Here is a 14,594-nt window from a genome sequence, read left to right on the forward strand (position 1 = left end):
TGTTTACAGCAGTCTAGGGAAATCTTTTTGACAGTACGCACGATGGTTCCAGCAGCTGCCTGCAGCCCAGCCCAGCCCGCGGCAGCAGAGGCAGGGCCGCCCTCTCTCGGCGGGCACCGTGAGCAGCGCGCCCGCAGCCGCAGCCGCCGCAGCAGGAGCCGGAGCCGGCGGGGCTCGGGCGCTGCCCCAGTCTCCCTCCCCGGGCACCCACATCCCTTCGGAACGCTGTGAGAGCCCGTGGGATGCATCTGCTGCCTCACACCTGCCCGGCACCGCCTCATCCTTCTGGAGACCCGGCGGTACCGCTACAGTGGTACAGTAATACAAAATCTCACCGCCACTGACAGCTTCAAGAAACTGACAACTTTTGTGATGAAGATTGCTTCATCCGCAGTATAATTTACAGCATAGATGGTAAACATTAAAAGATAATTCCTTCTTTTTTTTTTTTTTTGGTCATTTTAAATACCGAAAATGAAAACATTGAGGAGTTAATACAGTAAATAATTCCAGATTGGCTGTATCTATTTTCTGGTTTTGTGTTTCTAATATGTTGTGTAAAACGTCAATGTTTGTTAAGGTAATAGATTTTTTAAAAGACGGCATATGAATGACAATGTTTTGCTTGTCTCAAGCAGATACTACTGATTGAAGAGGGTAAGATTTACCTCACTAAATCAAGTTCTTTGACTCTCTAGCAATATTTTTAAAAGTCCCGCCCGTGACAGCGCTCCCCGCCTCTCTCACCTGCCCTCACGCCGTTCCTCACCTCTCACGCCACCCCTCACACCGCACCCTGCCCTCAGGCCGCTCCCCGCCTCTCTCACCACCCCTCACGCCGCTCCCTACCCCTCACGCCGCTCCTCACGCCGTCCCCTACCCCTCTCACCTGCCCTCACGCCGCTCCTCACACCGCTCCGCCTCTCACACCTCCCTTCGGAGCGCTTGCCGCCCCTCACTATCGGCTTCGTACCGCCCCTCACAGCGCTCCCCGCTCACAGGACCCCGCCCCGCCCCACCCCAAGCGCTCCGAACCGCCGAAGGCGCTGCCGCTCGGGTCGGTGCGCGGTTTCCTGCGCAGTTCCGTGGTCCTGCCCTGGCCTGCCCCGCTTGGTTCCCGGCGCTCCCGGTTCCGCCATGGTGCTGAGGAAGAGTGTCCCGCCGGGCCGCCGCCCTCCCGCAGGTAGGGGCCGGGGCCGCTCCGGGCGCGGTGTGGGGGGCTCTGCCGCGGCACCGTCCCACACAGATGCAGCTGCTCCGCGGAGAGGACCGGGAATTGGGGAGGCGGGTCTGTTGTGCGCGGCCCGCTCTTCCCAGCAGGTCCCGCACCGCCCCGTCACGGGTGCCCTCGGTCGGCGGGTGTGCGGCTGGCGCCGCTCGGTGATCGGGCGTTATTGAGATATAGCGAGAGAAATGGGTGTCCATGTTTAATGTTGCAGCCGTATCCCCCGCGCCTCCTGTAGTAAGGTGAAGAATTTACTTCCCCTGCACCAAGTGCCCCCCCCCCGCCTCACAGAGATAGATCTCTCTGTGAGAAAGCCTTCGAGCCTGCTGTTCCAGCCGCCGCTCTCCCTGTGTGGCGGCTCTGAGGATGTAGTACCGCGATTTTAAGGACGTAGTGGCGAGTGTAGTAGCGCATGTGTTTGTTAGGGGAGCGTGTAGATGCATACAATGTGAGCAGCTCCTGGGCCATCCCGGGAGCTGTGCGGAGCTGTCTCTCAAACACACCAGTGAGTGAGCTCTGTGTGTGTGTGGGTGCCTGGTCTGGGGCACACGCAGAGATGCTGCAGGCTCAGCCTTTGGAGCTGGGAGATAGTCGCTGCTAGGACAGTCACTGCAGGCTCAGCCTTTGATACCTGAGGAACCGTCACTACAAGTCTTTAAACTGGTTGGGACTTCCCCTCGGTTTATTAGGAGCAGTTAGTGTCTGAGGAGCGCATACTTGTCTGTCTCCCTGCACCCCATAGAACGGTTTTGTTTTCTTGGAAATATTTTTGTTTGGAGGTTTTTTTAGCATACTTCTACATGAATTTGGGATGTAAATAAATTTTTCATCTTGTCTCTAGTCCATTCCTGGACTTTTGTGTGTGTGGCAGGGACAGTTGAGCTGTACCTGAAAGGGGCTTTAAACCGCTGCAGTCAGTGACCTGGAGCAGGTACTGGTCTTTCTGAACTTGCATGATAGTATTCTGCAACTTGGAGATTTGCAAGTCTCCAAGAAAGTCCTGGTGAAGCTTATGTGTGACTGCAGTGGGGACCAGCTTGGCCGAGGGGTGGAGGTAGCAGAGTAAGTGGTTTATTCTGACCAGTATTCAGCCAAGCTTTGTTTTCACTTGGGTTTGTTTTTATGTTGTTTTGTTGCTGTTGTTGTTGGTTAGTTTTGTTTTGTTTTGGGTTGTTTGTTTTTTTTTTTTTTTGAGAGGGGAGCATAAAAAGGAGTGTACCTCCTTACTCTCTTGTTTTATTTTAAAAATGCATGGTCTTTTAAAAATGGAAATTAGTAAAGATTTTGTCACTTAACTGTTGGATTACATGGCTAACAGGTCACTTATAAAAACCACAAAATAGAACTCTGTATTAAAAGTTTGCCATACCTCTCTATTGCTTTGGAAACCAAATTACAAAGCAGCTTTGTGGAGCATCCCAGATGCATCTGTGTTTAACTCTTCCCCCACCATGGAAGTGTGTGAACAGGTGGGACAGCTGTTCCTAGTGGCTAGTTTCAAGTCAGCGCAGAGATGGAAAGGAACATGGGTTATGTTTAATCACTATAGATAACATTGTTTTGTGGGCCTAGTGGTAATAGACACAATTCCAGACTGTCTATGTTTCAGTATCTCTTCCCACGTTCGGTATTTCTCTCCTCCTTGTCTAGCTCCCCTTGTGCTTTGTGTGAAGCCTCATAGTGTTAAAATGTCTGCTTCTGTCTGGATCTCCTTGCCCTGCTAAATTAAAACTAAAAACAATGCTTGTATCTAGAAATTGCCAATCCTGCATGTGAGGGAAGGTCCCAAACCAAAAGCTGCAGGTCTAGGTTCAGTTCCCTTTTTCCTTTTTTTTTTTTTTTTTACCTAATTCCAAAATTTTAGTGGTTTTCCTGTTTGTGGTTTGACTGGTTCCTAAAAAGATGAGAGCCTATCAATGTGTGGGAGAACACTTGGGATAACCTGTGTTGTGTTCTGGATGAATTTATATGAAGAGAAATTATGTTGAGAATATCTCTGAGATCCTGAAAGATGCCAGGGCTTTTTTTGGTGTGTTTGGTCTGGTTTGTTGTTGATATTTGGTTTGTGGTTGTTTGGTTAGGTTTTTTTTTAACATGCTTTGTCATTTTAGTTTGAAGATGCCTCAAAGACAAGGAAGAGTTTCACACCTTGTGAGCTGAGGGTATTTAGAGTCTCCGTTCTCTTTGCTGGTAGATACTTGGAAACAAATGGTTGAAACTTCCATTTCAGATACTTTTAATTTTACAGTTAGGCTGCCAGAAGGACTAGGTTCAGTGTGGGTCTCCAGTGTATTTGCAGCTGTAAGATGGCTGGGCAAAGAATTTGCTGCTTCTACAGCAGTATAATTAACTGTATGTATGTCATTTTAGGAAGAGAAGAAAAGCCAAGTCTAGCTATAGCATAAGTCTGATCTTATAAAGCTCCCTTGGACATGACTGAGGGAGAATTTTTGTTTCTAAAATTAAACCTGCAACCAGGAAATACATGGTCAGGAGATTTGGTAGAAAATGGGCATTAGTTACAGATGGATACAAATGCATTTCTCCTGCTTGCTAGTTAAGTAATTCTAGAAACCTTTCCCTATTCTCTCCTTTCCTCAAATTAAAACTCTAGCCTTGATTGTTCATGATCAGAATAGGAGTCTTGCTGAGAGGTGAAGCAACCTGCTAAATAGGATGAGAAAAAAACACTAAGGTTGTTCTTTCTTACTTACAGTTTTAAAACTTAAAATGCTCTCCTGAAGAGGGAGAAAGTATTTCTTTCAAGAGAATGTTTTAGATAACTTTATGTGTTCTTTGTTCAGAATTCAATTTTCAGATATGCCTCAGAACTTAAATTGTTGTTGTTAGGTCGCCTGTAGCTTAATTAGTACTAATTGGTTTTGTGATTGGCAGATATGTTAATAAAATATAATTAAACATGTTGGAGCACAAGTACAAGATGAGTATACGTCTGGTTCTTATCTGCATTATAAAATAGGTTCTGGGATGTCCTGAACTGATCATGAAGCCCTTACTGCTGTTAGTCACATTGTTCAAAAACCTGAAAGTGTTCAGATGGTGTTCGGCTTTCTTTTTTGTTTTTAAAATACAAATCAGAGATGTACTAGTTTCTAGGGAAGAATGCATATTAACATAGTAAGGTGTTATGGTTTAATATAGTTAGTGGTGCCTGAAACCACTCTTGATTTCCTGATTTATGGTGTCTGGAAGTTGATTTGAGTCTGCTGTGACACAGAATTTTGAAGCCTTTGCTGCATCTCTTTGGCTACTCCTGTGTATGTGTGTGTACAAGTAAAGCATGGAGCTAAATACTGAAAGATGATTTCTGGTTAATGGTAATCCTGGGTAAAATTATTCTCTTCTTGTGTATGTAATGTGGTATATAGTTCTGTAGGTATTTTTACTCACATTTCACTTTCTTCTTGCAGTTAAAGCTGGAGGTATGAGAGTGTCTAAAAAGCAAGAAAATGGACCTGTTGAGAAAAATGCGAAACTTCCAGGAAAAGAAAAGTCAAGGTATTACAATGCAGGGCCTGTTTCCCCCTGCCCTGTAGTTCAAGTTCATAGGCAATGATCCTTGAAAACAAAGAGAACTCTTATTCTACAAGAGTTTAATTCTTAATTATCTTGTGCAAATTGTAGATAAAATAAGACTGATATTGAAATAAGTATTGACTTAAAAAACCCCAAAACCCAACAACTTCAAAACTCAAGGATAGTGCCTTGCAATGAAAGGCAAAGGCTGGATCTCATCTCTACTGTCATGTTTTATGGAACAGAAACTAAAACAATGTATTACATACCTGTGCCTAATAAAGGAATGGTCAAACAGTTTCCAGTGAAATAGGAATGAACTTTAGGCTGTCCACATTCTCAAGGAAATTAAACCCACATCAACTCCCCCAAGGAAGAGTCTTATCTCCTGTATAGGCTATACCCCCTATTTCAATCTAAAATCTAATTTGGCTTTTGCTGTTTGCTACTTTATAAGGTTAACCAAACTGTTTTGCCCTGAAAATGAAGGCATACTTCTATTTTGAATAAAATAACAGTCACCAGTTGATGTGGTCATTAAAACAAGTATTTTCTTGCAGCTTTTTCAAAGACTGAACATTTTTCCTAAATACCTGCACTTTTCTTAAATGTCACTTAACAAAAAGTTAAGTTAACCAATATAAGGATATGACAGTAAAATTTGAATGACTTGTGATGTTCCTGAATTTTTTTGTTGTTGTTGTTTTTTTTTTTCTGGGATTAGAAGCTTTTTATTTTCACTTGTTGCCAATTGTCTGGGTGTAATTTTTTTACCTGTCTTCTCCATAGTCATAGTTACCTAATGGTATAAACAGATCTTAAATAACATATTTGTCAGTGTAGCAAACTGTCAATTGCTAAATTGAAATGTCAGTAGGAAATGTCTTGCCTAATCCACGGAATCATTAACTTAAGCAATATCTACTTTTTTAAGAGTTACATTTATGATATTTGGGCTTTATAATGATTTTTCACTACTCCATTTTAAGCTACAGATGTGTCAGTGGATATAATGGTTTCATCAGGAGAATGTGCCATCTGAAGTTCTTCCTCTTGCTGAAGTAAATTGTTTCATATCCACAGATTTGTTTATTTGTGAAATATTGGTAACATGGTGTTATTCATTGGAATATGGAGAAGTTAATAGGGTAATCTTGTGAAAAAAAAGTTCTTGTGTGACAAATAGTTGCTGTGAAAGGAAACACTCTCCAAAAGCAGAGGGTAAATTTTTTTCATGGGTCTAAATTGGAATCAAGAAAATGTTTTGTAGATTGGGATATAACTGCTCAGCTTCTGAGAAGTTATTTCACAGTGTACAAAAAAAATTCTTTTCGAGATATTCAAGGATATTTCATATACAGTTTCTTGTATATCTGAATAAAAATATGAGCCTGTCATAGATTTTCTGCTGTTCCATTCTGAAACAGCGTGCCTTTTTTGATATGACATAGTTTTTAACGTGATGAAAAGATTTAGCTCCAAATCCTAAATTTATATTGCAAAATGTTTTGTATTAAGTCCGGAAAATGAAAGTGACAAATGCTTTGCGTTTTTGTGAGATGGAAATGCTAAATATTTTTTTCTTCTGCTTTACAGTGCTATTGTCAGTTTTGCAAAACCTCAGAACGTGGGTGTCTTGGTAGCAGAAGCACTGAACAAAGTAAGTCTGAAAGAAAAGTCAGGGTTTCTTTATAAAGCTAAACAGGAAAAAATGTTAAAAAGTGAAATTTCCTTAAACTGGTGTCTGGCAGTTGCAGGTGTTTCATCTGGCACTAAATGTTCTTGGGATAACCTATTTCTGTAGTGCTTGCGTGGCTGAGCTGCTAGATGGCTAAAAAGTACCTGGGCTTCTCTCCTTGCTGTGATTCCTCTCCTAGTTACTGCAGCGTGCCCTGGGTAGTTGTGCTCACCTGTGCAGAGAAGCACAGCCAAGCAGCGAGGTGTGTCCTGCTTGTAAAGTGGCATCGTGCACTAGCCTTAGTGAAATATGGGGAACAATTACCAGTGGCATCTAAGTGTCTGGCCAAGCTGGCATTACAGTGCAGAGCAAAACCTTGTCTTCAGTGCTTTATCCCACCACGGAAATCACTTTGACTCCTAGAAGGGTCCAGCAGAAATACGGAGCTGCTTGAGAGAGGTGGGTGGCAGGTGCTGGGGACACCAGGATGGTGACCCAGTGTCCTGCTCTGGGAATGATCCCCGAGACAACAGCCACAGCATGTCCTCTTGCTGTGCCATCTGAGGCCTGAAATCACTCACTCAGGCACCTTTTGACTTCTCCCTTAGGAATACTACGGGATCTTGTAAAATCTTGTATCCCACAGCTGTAATGGACCCTTCTGTTTATCACATGCTTACAGCTCCTGTCCTGTGTCTTATTAGGCTGTTGGTGCAGACTTACCCCTGTCCTTTGGAAGAGCTGATTTCACAAGCAGCTCTTCGGTTTGCATAGTAATCTGAAGATCTGACAGCTATCATCCCTTTGTTACACTTGCAATGTTCAGACTCTGAAGCATACAAGAGTTCTTCATCCCTAGAGCCCAGTAAAACATCAGTTGCATAATTTCAACACAAGCCTTTTATCAACAGTTGTATTCATAGATTTAGCCTGTAAATCTTGAATTTTTGTTTAGACTTTTTAATGAAGAACAGATACGACTCATCCTCCTTCTCTTCCACCTGTCCTCATGCCCTCTGTTCTGACCCACCATTTCCTTCTCCTCCTGGTTTCCACAATCTTGTATATGAAACTTCCTTGCTACTTTAGAATGTGATAGTTAGTTACTGTAATAATTATGATTTTGAACCTGGGAAAATAAGAATTTGATTCAACTTACTGTTAACTCTGACATACTGATTATTTGCTGTGTTTTCTTTATCTTGGAAGATCATTCTATGAGCTACTAAACGAGGGAAGAAAAAAATCAAAAATTCCCTAAAGGTAGTCAGACTAATATCACTTTGAAAACAGAAATTATAACTAAATATACCAAGTTACCATGAGTTCTGTGTATTGATCACTTGAACTTTTTGTGGGTTTAGGTTTTACTGCTCCTTTTAAACTACTTTAATAGGATAAAATTTAGAATGAGAATAGCTTAAAATCTGTATTCTATCACAACTTTTTTCTCCCCCCTTTAATGTTACAGATGAGCCACAAAATCCATGCAGCAACATTACAAGTGGCTCACCAAAAGCCACAACCTACCTTGGAGAAGTTCATACTGCCTAAAAGAATTTACATTATTCAACAGCCACGGAAATGTTAAGATAATCATTAAAACACTTATGTTTACTCAAAAGTGAGTTTCTATTCTATATAGCACTTAGCACACTGTGGTGAAGTGCTCAAAAGCTGTGTGCCTTGTATCTTGCTGTGTTTCTGTTACTGACAATAAAATATGAGAAGAGTTACTAAACGTACTCAGGATTTATTACTATATCATGGCTTCTCTCTAACCCGGTGTTACTGGTATGTAGTAATTACTCAGTGCCAAAAAGTCTAATTTTCACTTACTCTGTGAGTTTTGAGTGAAGGAATGGGAACTGTCAGCCCTATTGTTTTGGGGTTTTTTTTAGTTTAACAGTAGCAAAGCTGATGTGAACTTGATTCTAAGAAAGCATGACTGAGAGACATGGGGCTTCTTTCAATTGAGCCTGAGGTTTTCCATGCAGGCCTGAGGCTTACTGCATGATAAGTAATTCACAAAGTCCTGTGAAGGATTTCTGTGCAATGAAAGAAGTATTTTTTGTTTGCATTTCTTTCTGTAAGAAACCGAGCTCCTCTGCAGAGATCCAGCAAGCAGGGAGAACTGAGTGGAAACAGTCTGTTTGAACCTGTTTGGGGCTAGGGTGGATAAATGGAAGAATTACCTGACTTGGAGCTGAACCCTTGGCATAGGAGGGCAGGTAGCAGGGAGGAGCCAAGGTGCAGAGAATGCTATGGCTGGAGTTTGGACTCGGTAGCATGGTGTATGAGACTTAGCACTGCCTGGCAGTAGTACGATCATGAAGGGTCAAGCTTCGAAATGGGGAGGAACAAGTGTAAATCCCAGTCCAGGCAACGTCCTTGAGCCATGACCTGCTTGCAGTGACAGCAGGGACAATAGAGCCAGGGGATAATACTGTCCTGCTGTTGGGAGTTGGTTGTGGAGCTGCACTGACTCAGAATTTGACTTTTTTTTTTTAAGGTAGTGATTGCAGAAGAATATGATTCTGATTCTTTCAAAACTGATTATTTGACCCTTTTGGTGTGCAAGAAATTGATCCCCAGAGAGAGTGGAGGTTTTTGATCTGTTTACAGTTGTGTGCAGAAAGGGGTGCTGGGTGGTGAATTGTCAGAGCTAGCATGGAGACTGACCAAGGCAGGCACACCTATAGGTTACAGTCTCAGGCCAAGCAGATCTTACTTCACTCCGTGGTTATGTTGCTGTTAGCTTCTCTCTGTTTCAGTCTCAAGGCGTAGTGCCCAAGAAGTTGTGGTATGTGCTCAGTGAGCAGTGGGCTCTTGGTGGGCAGAGGGGGCTGAGCTAGAGATTTGGCTTTTACTATTATAATCTAATGAGGAAAGTTCATGGCAAGGGCAAGTTCTCACCTTAGAAGCAGTCAGACCTGGGGGTTTGTTGGCCAATCATATAAGGTCCTGAATAAAAAGGGTGTGATCTTTTGTTCCCTCCCCTTCAAGGACGTAGGACATCAATTTTTTGTTTTCTACATTCCTGCGGCCGTTGCTCCTATTGCTTAACTGCTTTGTTCTCTGTCTTATTATTTGGAACTTTGTTCCTGTTATTCATCAGTTCCCCACTTCCGTACTTATGATGCTTCTTATACATATCATAAGTCTCACTTTGGAACTGTCACATATTTTCCTGAAAGGAATCATGGGGCTGACAGGTAAATCAATTGCTTCATGATTTCCCAAATGCAAATACATAGTGCTGCAATTCAAAGCATAATAGGGTTAGTATTAGGAGAACAACAAGATAAAACTTCTCATTTAAACTCCCTGTAGTGATGGTTAGTGACCGTCTGAAAAGTGTCCTACCACCCCTGTGGTAGGACACTTTTCACTTGTTCCAACCCTTGTGTGCTTTCCACATCACGATGGACAGTAATCAAAAAGTATTTTATCCATTCTTCTGAACTTGTTTTAGCAGTTGTTGCAGATCATCCTGCTATAATAATTTTCTTACTCAAGTGAGATTCATCCCAACAGGGGTGGGCAGCAGATCTTGAATCAGCATATAAATATACTGCAATAGCTGATAATAATGTGACAGGAATGGAATAATTGAAATCCCACCCATTGATTTTGGTGAAATTTGGAACACAAACATTAGAGTAATTATCTGTATCTACAATAAGGTTGTCTACAAATATGAAGCCACAAATTGTTCTCATATAAGCACATAGTTTTCCAGTATATTAAAGTACATGTTCATGAGCTTCATCAGGATGGATTTCAAAATGACAAACACTATTCTGAATCCAGACAAATGTCAGGGCTTTGGTGTTAGTGCACTGGTGAGTCCCTATTCCCATGCAGTGCATGTACTGACACTGATGGTTTGCCATTCCCCATGGGCACGGGGGAATTCTCTGGGGTAGGGTTCAGTTATGATTCAGGCCTAGTGCAGTGACTGAGTGATGGACACTGAGGCTCCTATATGGATTAGTACCAGGACTGTGCTATTGATGGTATTATAACGGACTAAATGCCACCAAGGCTGGAATTCCTTTGCAAATTCAGTCATTATTCCAAATTACTCTTTGAAGTTCAGTGGGTGGAGGTGCCTTCTTCACCTTCTCTTAAAATTGCTGCTGCTGCTGTTGATTGTATCCGCAACTGAGCTCAGACGTAGCTAAGAGAAAAACAACCCTCACCTTGGTTTGCACCAAGTGCCTCTGGGATCAACTATGAGCTCGCTCATTGATTCTTTCCCACTGAGGCAATGTGTCAGATAAGAGCCATTGATTAGTTTCTAATGCTGGTAGAGAACACCACAGAGGGTGTTGCAATTTGCTTAAATCACTTATGGTTGTGCTCAGGTTATTTATAAGTACTTCAGCATCTGTACAATTTGAAACTCCCTGTGGTTCCAGTCACAATTCTTATTCCTTGTGGCGTTTTGCCCACGTAGCCAATCTGTCTTGCATGGGGAGCACTTCAGGATGGTTACCACATTGGTTTACGTGTAGAAATATTAATCTGCATTACTAGTTCTATTTGTTTAAGAAACCAAGGTGGATTAAACAACATTTGTTGCTGATCTGCATTTTTGATCACATGGTCTAATTTCAAAAATTTTGGGGAATTAAATTTTCTCATCCTCTTTGACTGGGGCCGATGTAATTGTTTTGGTTTCAGTAATATCTACCTTGAGTTTAAATGTTAGTCCCACATTATGGTGGTACCAAAGTCATATAACAAAAACAGGTTTAACCAGGGTAATATTATACCAACAATCCCACCTTTTGGTGGCACAAAATTTTGAGCCTTTTGCGCTTGATTCTGTTGTACCATTAAACATTGAAATCTGAGTGGCTTTCCCATGTGTAGATCCATCCATCATTTTGCAACATATCTGAATTTTTTCTTGGGGTGTTTCTTTCAAGAGAGGAACCCAACTATACCTATCCTAATCCTACCCATGTTCTAAATATGCTTCAGCTCCATTCATAACTATAGTAGTGAAATTGTACACTAAAATTGTATACTTAACTTCATGCTTAATGTTAAAGGTGATACTCAAAAAATGGTTATACTGTCAATGAGGATTTTTTTAAGGTGAGCTTTCCACATGACTGCAGTGGAAAGCTATTGCAAATATATGAGCTAATCCCTCTAAAATCAAGGGATCCTGGGAAGGTTATACAGAATTAGTGTTGCTATTTAACACTAATGTCTGCATCTTTTCATCCATCCATCAAATGCAGATACCCTTGTGTTGATTAAAGATTAAATTATGATCACAGGAGGTGGTGATTAGTAGCATGTGAAATAAATATTTTGGTTACACCTTGAATAAATAGAAAAAATTAAAATACTGCTTCTCCTTTGAAGACAACTGTTTTTTATCTCTGGTTCCATAACTGACTGATAGCCACTTGTGAAATACTATCAGTGTTATCCTGGACAACAGCAGCAATATACTTTATGGGTGTTGAAGTTGTAGGTATGGGATTTGGAAACCAGTCTGCTTTTCTATTGTTTACAGCACACTTCTATTCCCCAGGCTGGCTCTATGGCAGTGAATACTGATATGAATGTCAGTGACCAAACAGGACTTGAGTCCAAGCTCTCCATGTGTCAAATGACTATCCATGCTCTCAAAGCCAAAATTAGCACAGTGCACTCTAATGTATTGATGGCAAATACACCCTCCCTATACGAAGAATATTTGTAAAATCTTTAGAATTCTAATCTTTATGTTTTTTGTTTCTGAAGAAAATCAATAACTAGGGAAAAGTTGTAGGGGTCTGATTCTTCAGGCCTTTATAAACATCACTTTGTATGAAGCTTTGTATGAATGTTACTTAACTGTTTAAGGCAGTACATTCAGGGAGGAGGGATGTGCTTGGTGTAGAAGAGAACTGTAGTAAATCCCTTTGTGGCACAAATCAGGCAGTCATACAGGGATTGCTAAGGATGGAACAGTTCTGTGGAAAAGCCCTTAGGCACTGCTCTGTGCAGTGCACACTTGGCAAGTGCAGTCCCAGAGATGAACTAAGTACATTCAGTAACTCGCGTTTCTGGCAAGACCGTGTCTGTGGGCAAACAGGAGTTCTGCAGCATGGGCTCAGCCCATGCGTCTGAGCTGCATCAGCCCACCCAACCCAACAAATCCAGGTGTGCCCTGCAGCAGCGCCAGGGCTCCCCTGTATGTGGGACACTGCTGCAGGGTGCTGAGGGAGTGCCCAATGGCCTGCCAGAGAGCAGGCTGGAATGGAAAGGATCTTCCAGGTGCTGCCTGGGTAAAACTTTCACATGTTAAAACAGGTCCAGACAAGAACCTAGGAGGTCTAGTTTTGATAAACTTTGTTTTGTGGGTTTGCCCATTGTAGAGCAGGTGCAATCTCCTCTTCTGCTAGAGGATGAATCTTGCATATCAGGAAATCCTGGCAAGTGTTCTGTTCCATGTCCTGCTCAGTCAGGTGGTGTCCAGTTTGTGTTTGCACCATCATTGATGATACTGTGCTGAGGCTGTTGTGCCTTCTGTTGCAGGGAGTTTGTTTTATTTAGTTCAAGCTGTAATACTTAGCTTTCATTATTTAAATATGAATTGCCACCAAATTCAGCACATAAAGAACAAATGCAGTAGGTTTGCTAGAAAAATCAAACCTCTGCAGGAAGACTGTTTTCAGGCTTTTCATGGACTATTTCAAACAATGTAGGCATTCAGTGAGAATGACATGATTTCAGGAAAGTATTTCTGCTTCTGATCTTTGTTTCACCATATTGGAGGACACAATGTTGGTTAATATGCAGTCATTATTAGCTGTAGCCCTCAAAACACCTTACAGAGATGGGAAGCCAAGGGACAATGAAAGCTGTGAAAAGAGATTTCAGTACATGTTGGTTGGTTCAATGTCTTTGTCAGCTTGTTAATGTCACGTGTGCTGTTTGATGGCCTGAGACACACACGATCTGTTGGACTTCTCTGCAGGGAGGAGTTTCCTCTGGGGCAAGGAAGAGACTCTACCCTTAAGCACTTGGTGCTCCTGGGTTGGGTGGTGCTGGACAGAGCTGCTTGGGAATTCAGGACTGTGCAGCTTGTCACTGGTCCAGCAGGAGCTACAGGATATGCTGTTCAGTGCACAGACCAAGGCCTGAATTGAGATGAAGGGATTCCTGAATTTTGTGTGAACTGCAGCAGATGAAATGGCAAAGAAATTACACATGGCGAGACTGGGAAGTTGCAATAAAACAGAGCTACAGCACAAGACTTAATCAAGACTTAATTTTAATAAACAAATAGTAGCTGTTGTTTAGAGCCTTTGTGCGTTGCAGGATGTACTTGTTCAGCCTGTTCCTCTCTAAGTGGTATGCATAAATCTGCAAATAATTTCAAGCACAGTAACCTCTGCCTGCCATATCAGCCCCAAAACTCCTGGTAAGTGGTGCATACATAAGTCAAATAATTTCCCGAGTTCACCTTTAATTCCAGGATAGAAGACTTTATTTCTACAATGTAAAAAAAAAAAAACCAACCCAAATTCAGTGGTCTAATCAGTCTCATCTGCCATACTCATATTGTTCCTGTTGGGTGCATTTCCCACAGCGTGTTCCCAGGAAGGCACCTCTTGGTTTGGAAAATCTTGCTCCTGTTGAATACCCTTGTTTTCACATGTTGTCATTCCTCCTCTTCCCTCCTTGCACCTTCTTGCTGCCCTTTCCTCCTCAGCCTGCACAGGAGAGCCAGCTGGTCAGATGGCTGGAGGAATGTGTACTTTTATAGTATGTTTATGGTTCTTGTCATACACAGCCACAGATTCTACTTGTGGCCATTATGCCACTCTTGCTCAATTTTAAAGAAAAACTTCTAGATTCTATTATTAGCAGAAATTTCGGTCTGATACTGCATTTATAATGGGCTACCAATGTTTAATTCATTCTAGAATTGAAGAGGCGGACTACCACAGCTCTGAAGTCTGAGTATTGTGGGGGGATAGAATGTAAGAAAATAAAGATAGTGCAGAAGGTAATCTCACCCCTGAGGAGTTGCAGCTGTACTAATTACCAAAGATCAGGAACAAGCCTGCCCTTTATAGGCCACAGCTGTGTCCAATAAGGATGAGTGCTATAAAAGAGTGGGTTTACTGGTTGAGAAGA

General features: G+C 42.1%; 1 protein-coding gene across 1 annotated transcript; it reads left to right on the forward strand.

Moving 5' to 3' along the window:
- The first annotated feature begins 1,046 nt into the window (after nt 1-1,046).
- Nucleotides 1,047-8,175, forward strand: DAPL1 (death associated protein like 1). The gene is made up of 4 exons (XM_036386886.2): nt 1,047-1,183; nt 4,657-4,744; nt 6,359-6,422; nt 7,912-8,175. The coding sequence occupies exons 1-4, from the start codon at nt 1,138-1,140 to the stop codon at nt 8,029-8,031; spliced, it is 318 nt and encodes a 105-aa protein (XP_036242779.1). The 5' UTR covers nt 1,047-1,137; the 3' UTR covers nt 8,032-8,175.
- Nucleotides 8,176-14,594: the final 6,419 nt, after the last annotated feature.

This window comes from Molothrus ater, chromosome 7 (genome assembly GCF_012460135.2).
Source record: "Molothrus ater isolate BHLD 08-10-18 breed brown headed cowbird chromosome 7, BPBGC_Mater_1.1, whole genome shotgun sequence".
In the NCBI taxonomy this organism is placed as follows: domain Eukaryota; kingdom Metazoa; phylum Chordata; class Aves; order Passeriformes; family Icteridae; genus Molothrus; species Molothrus ater.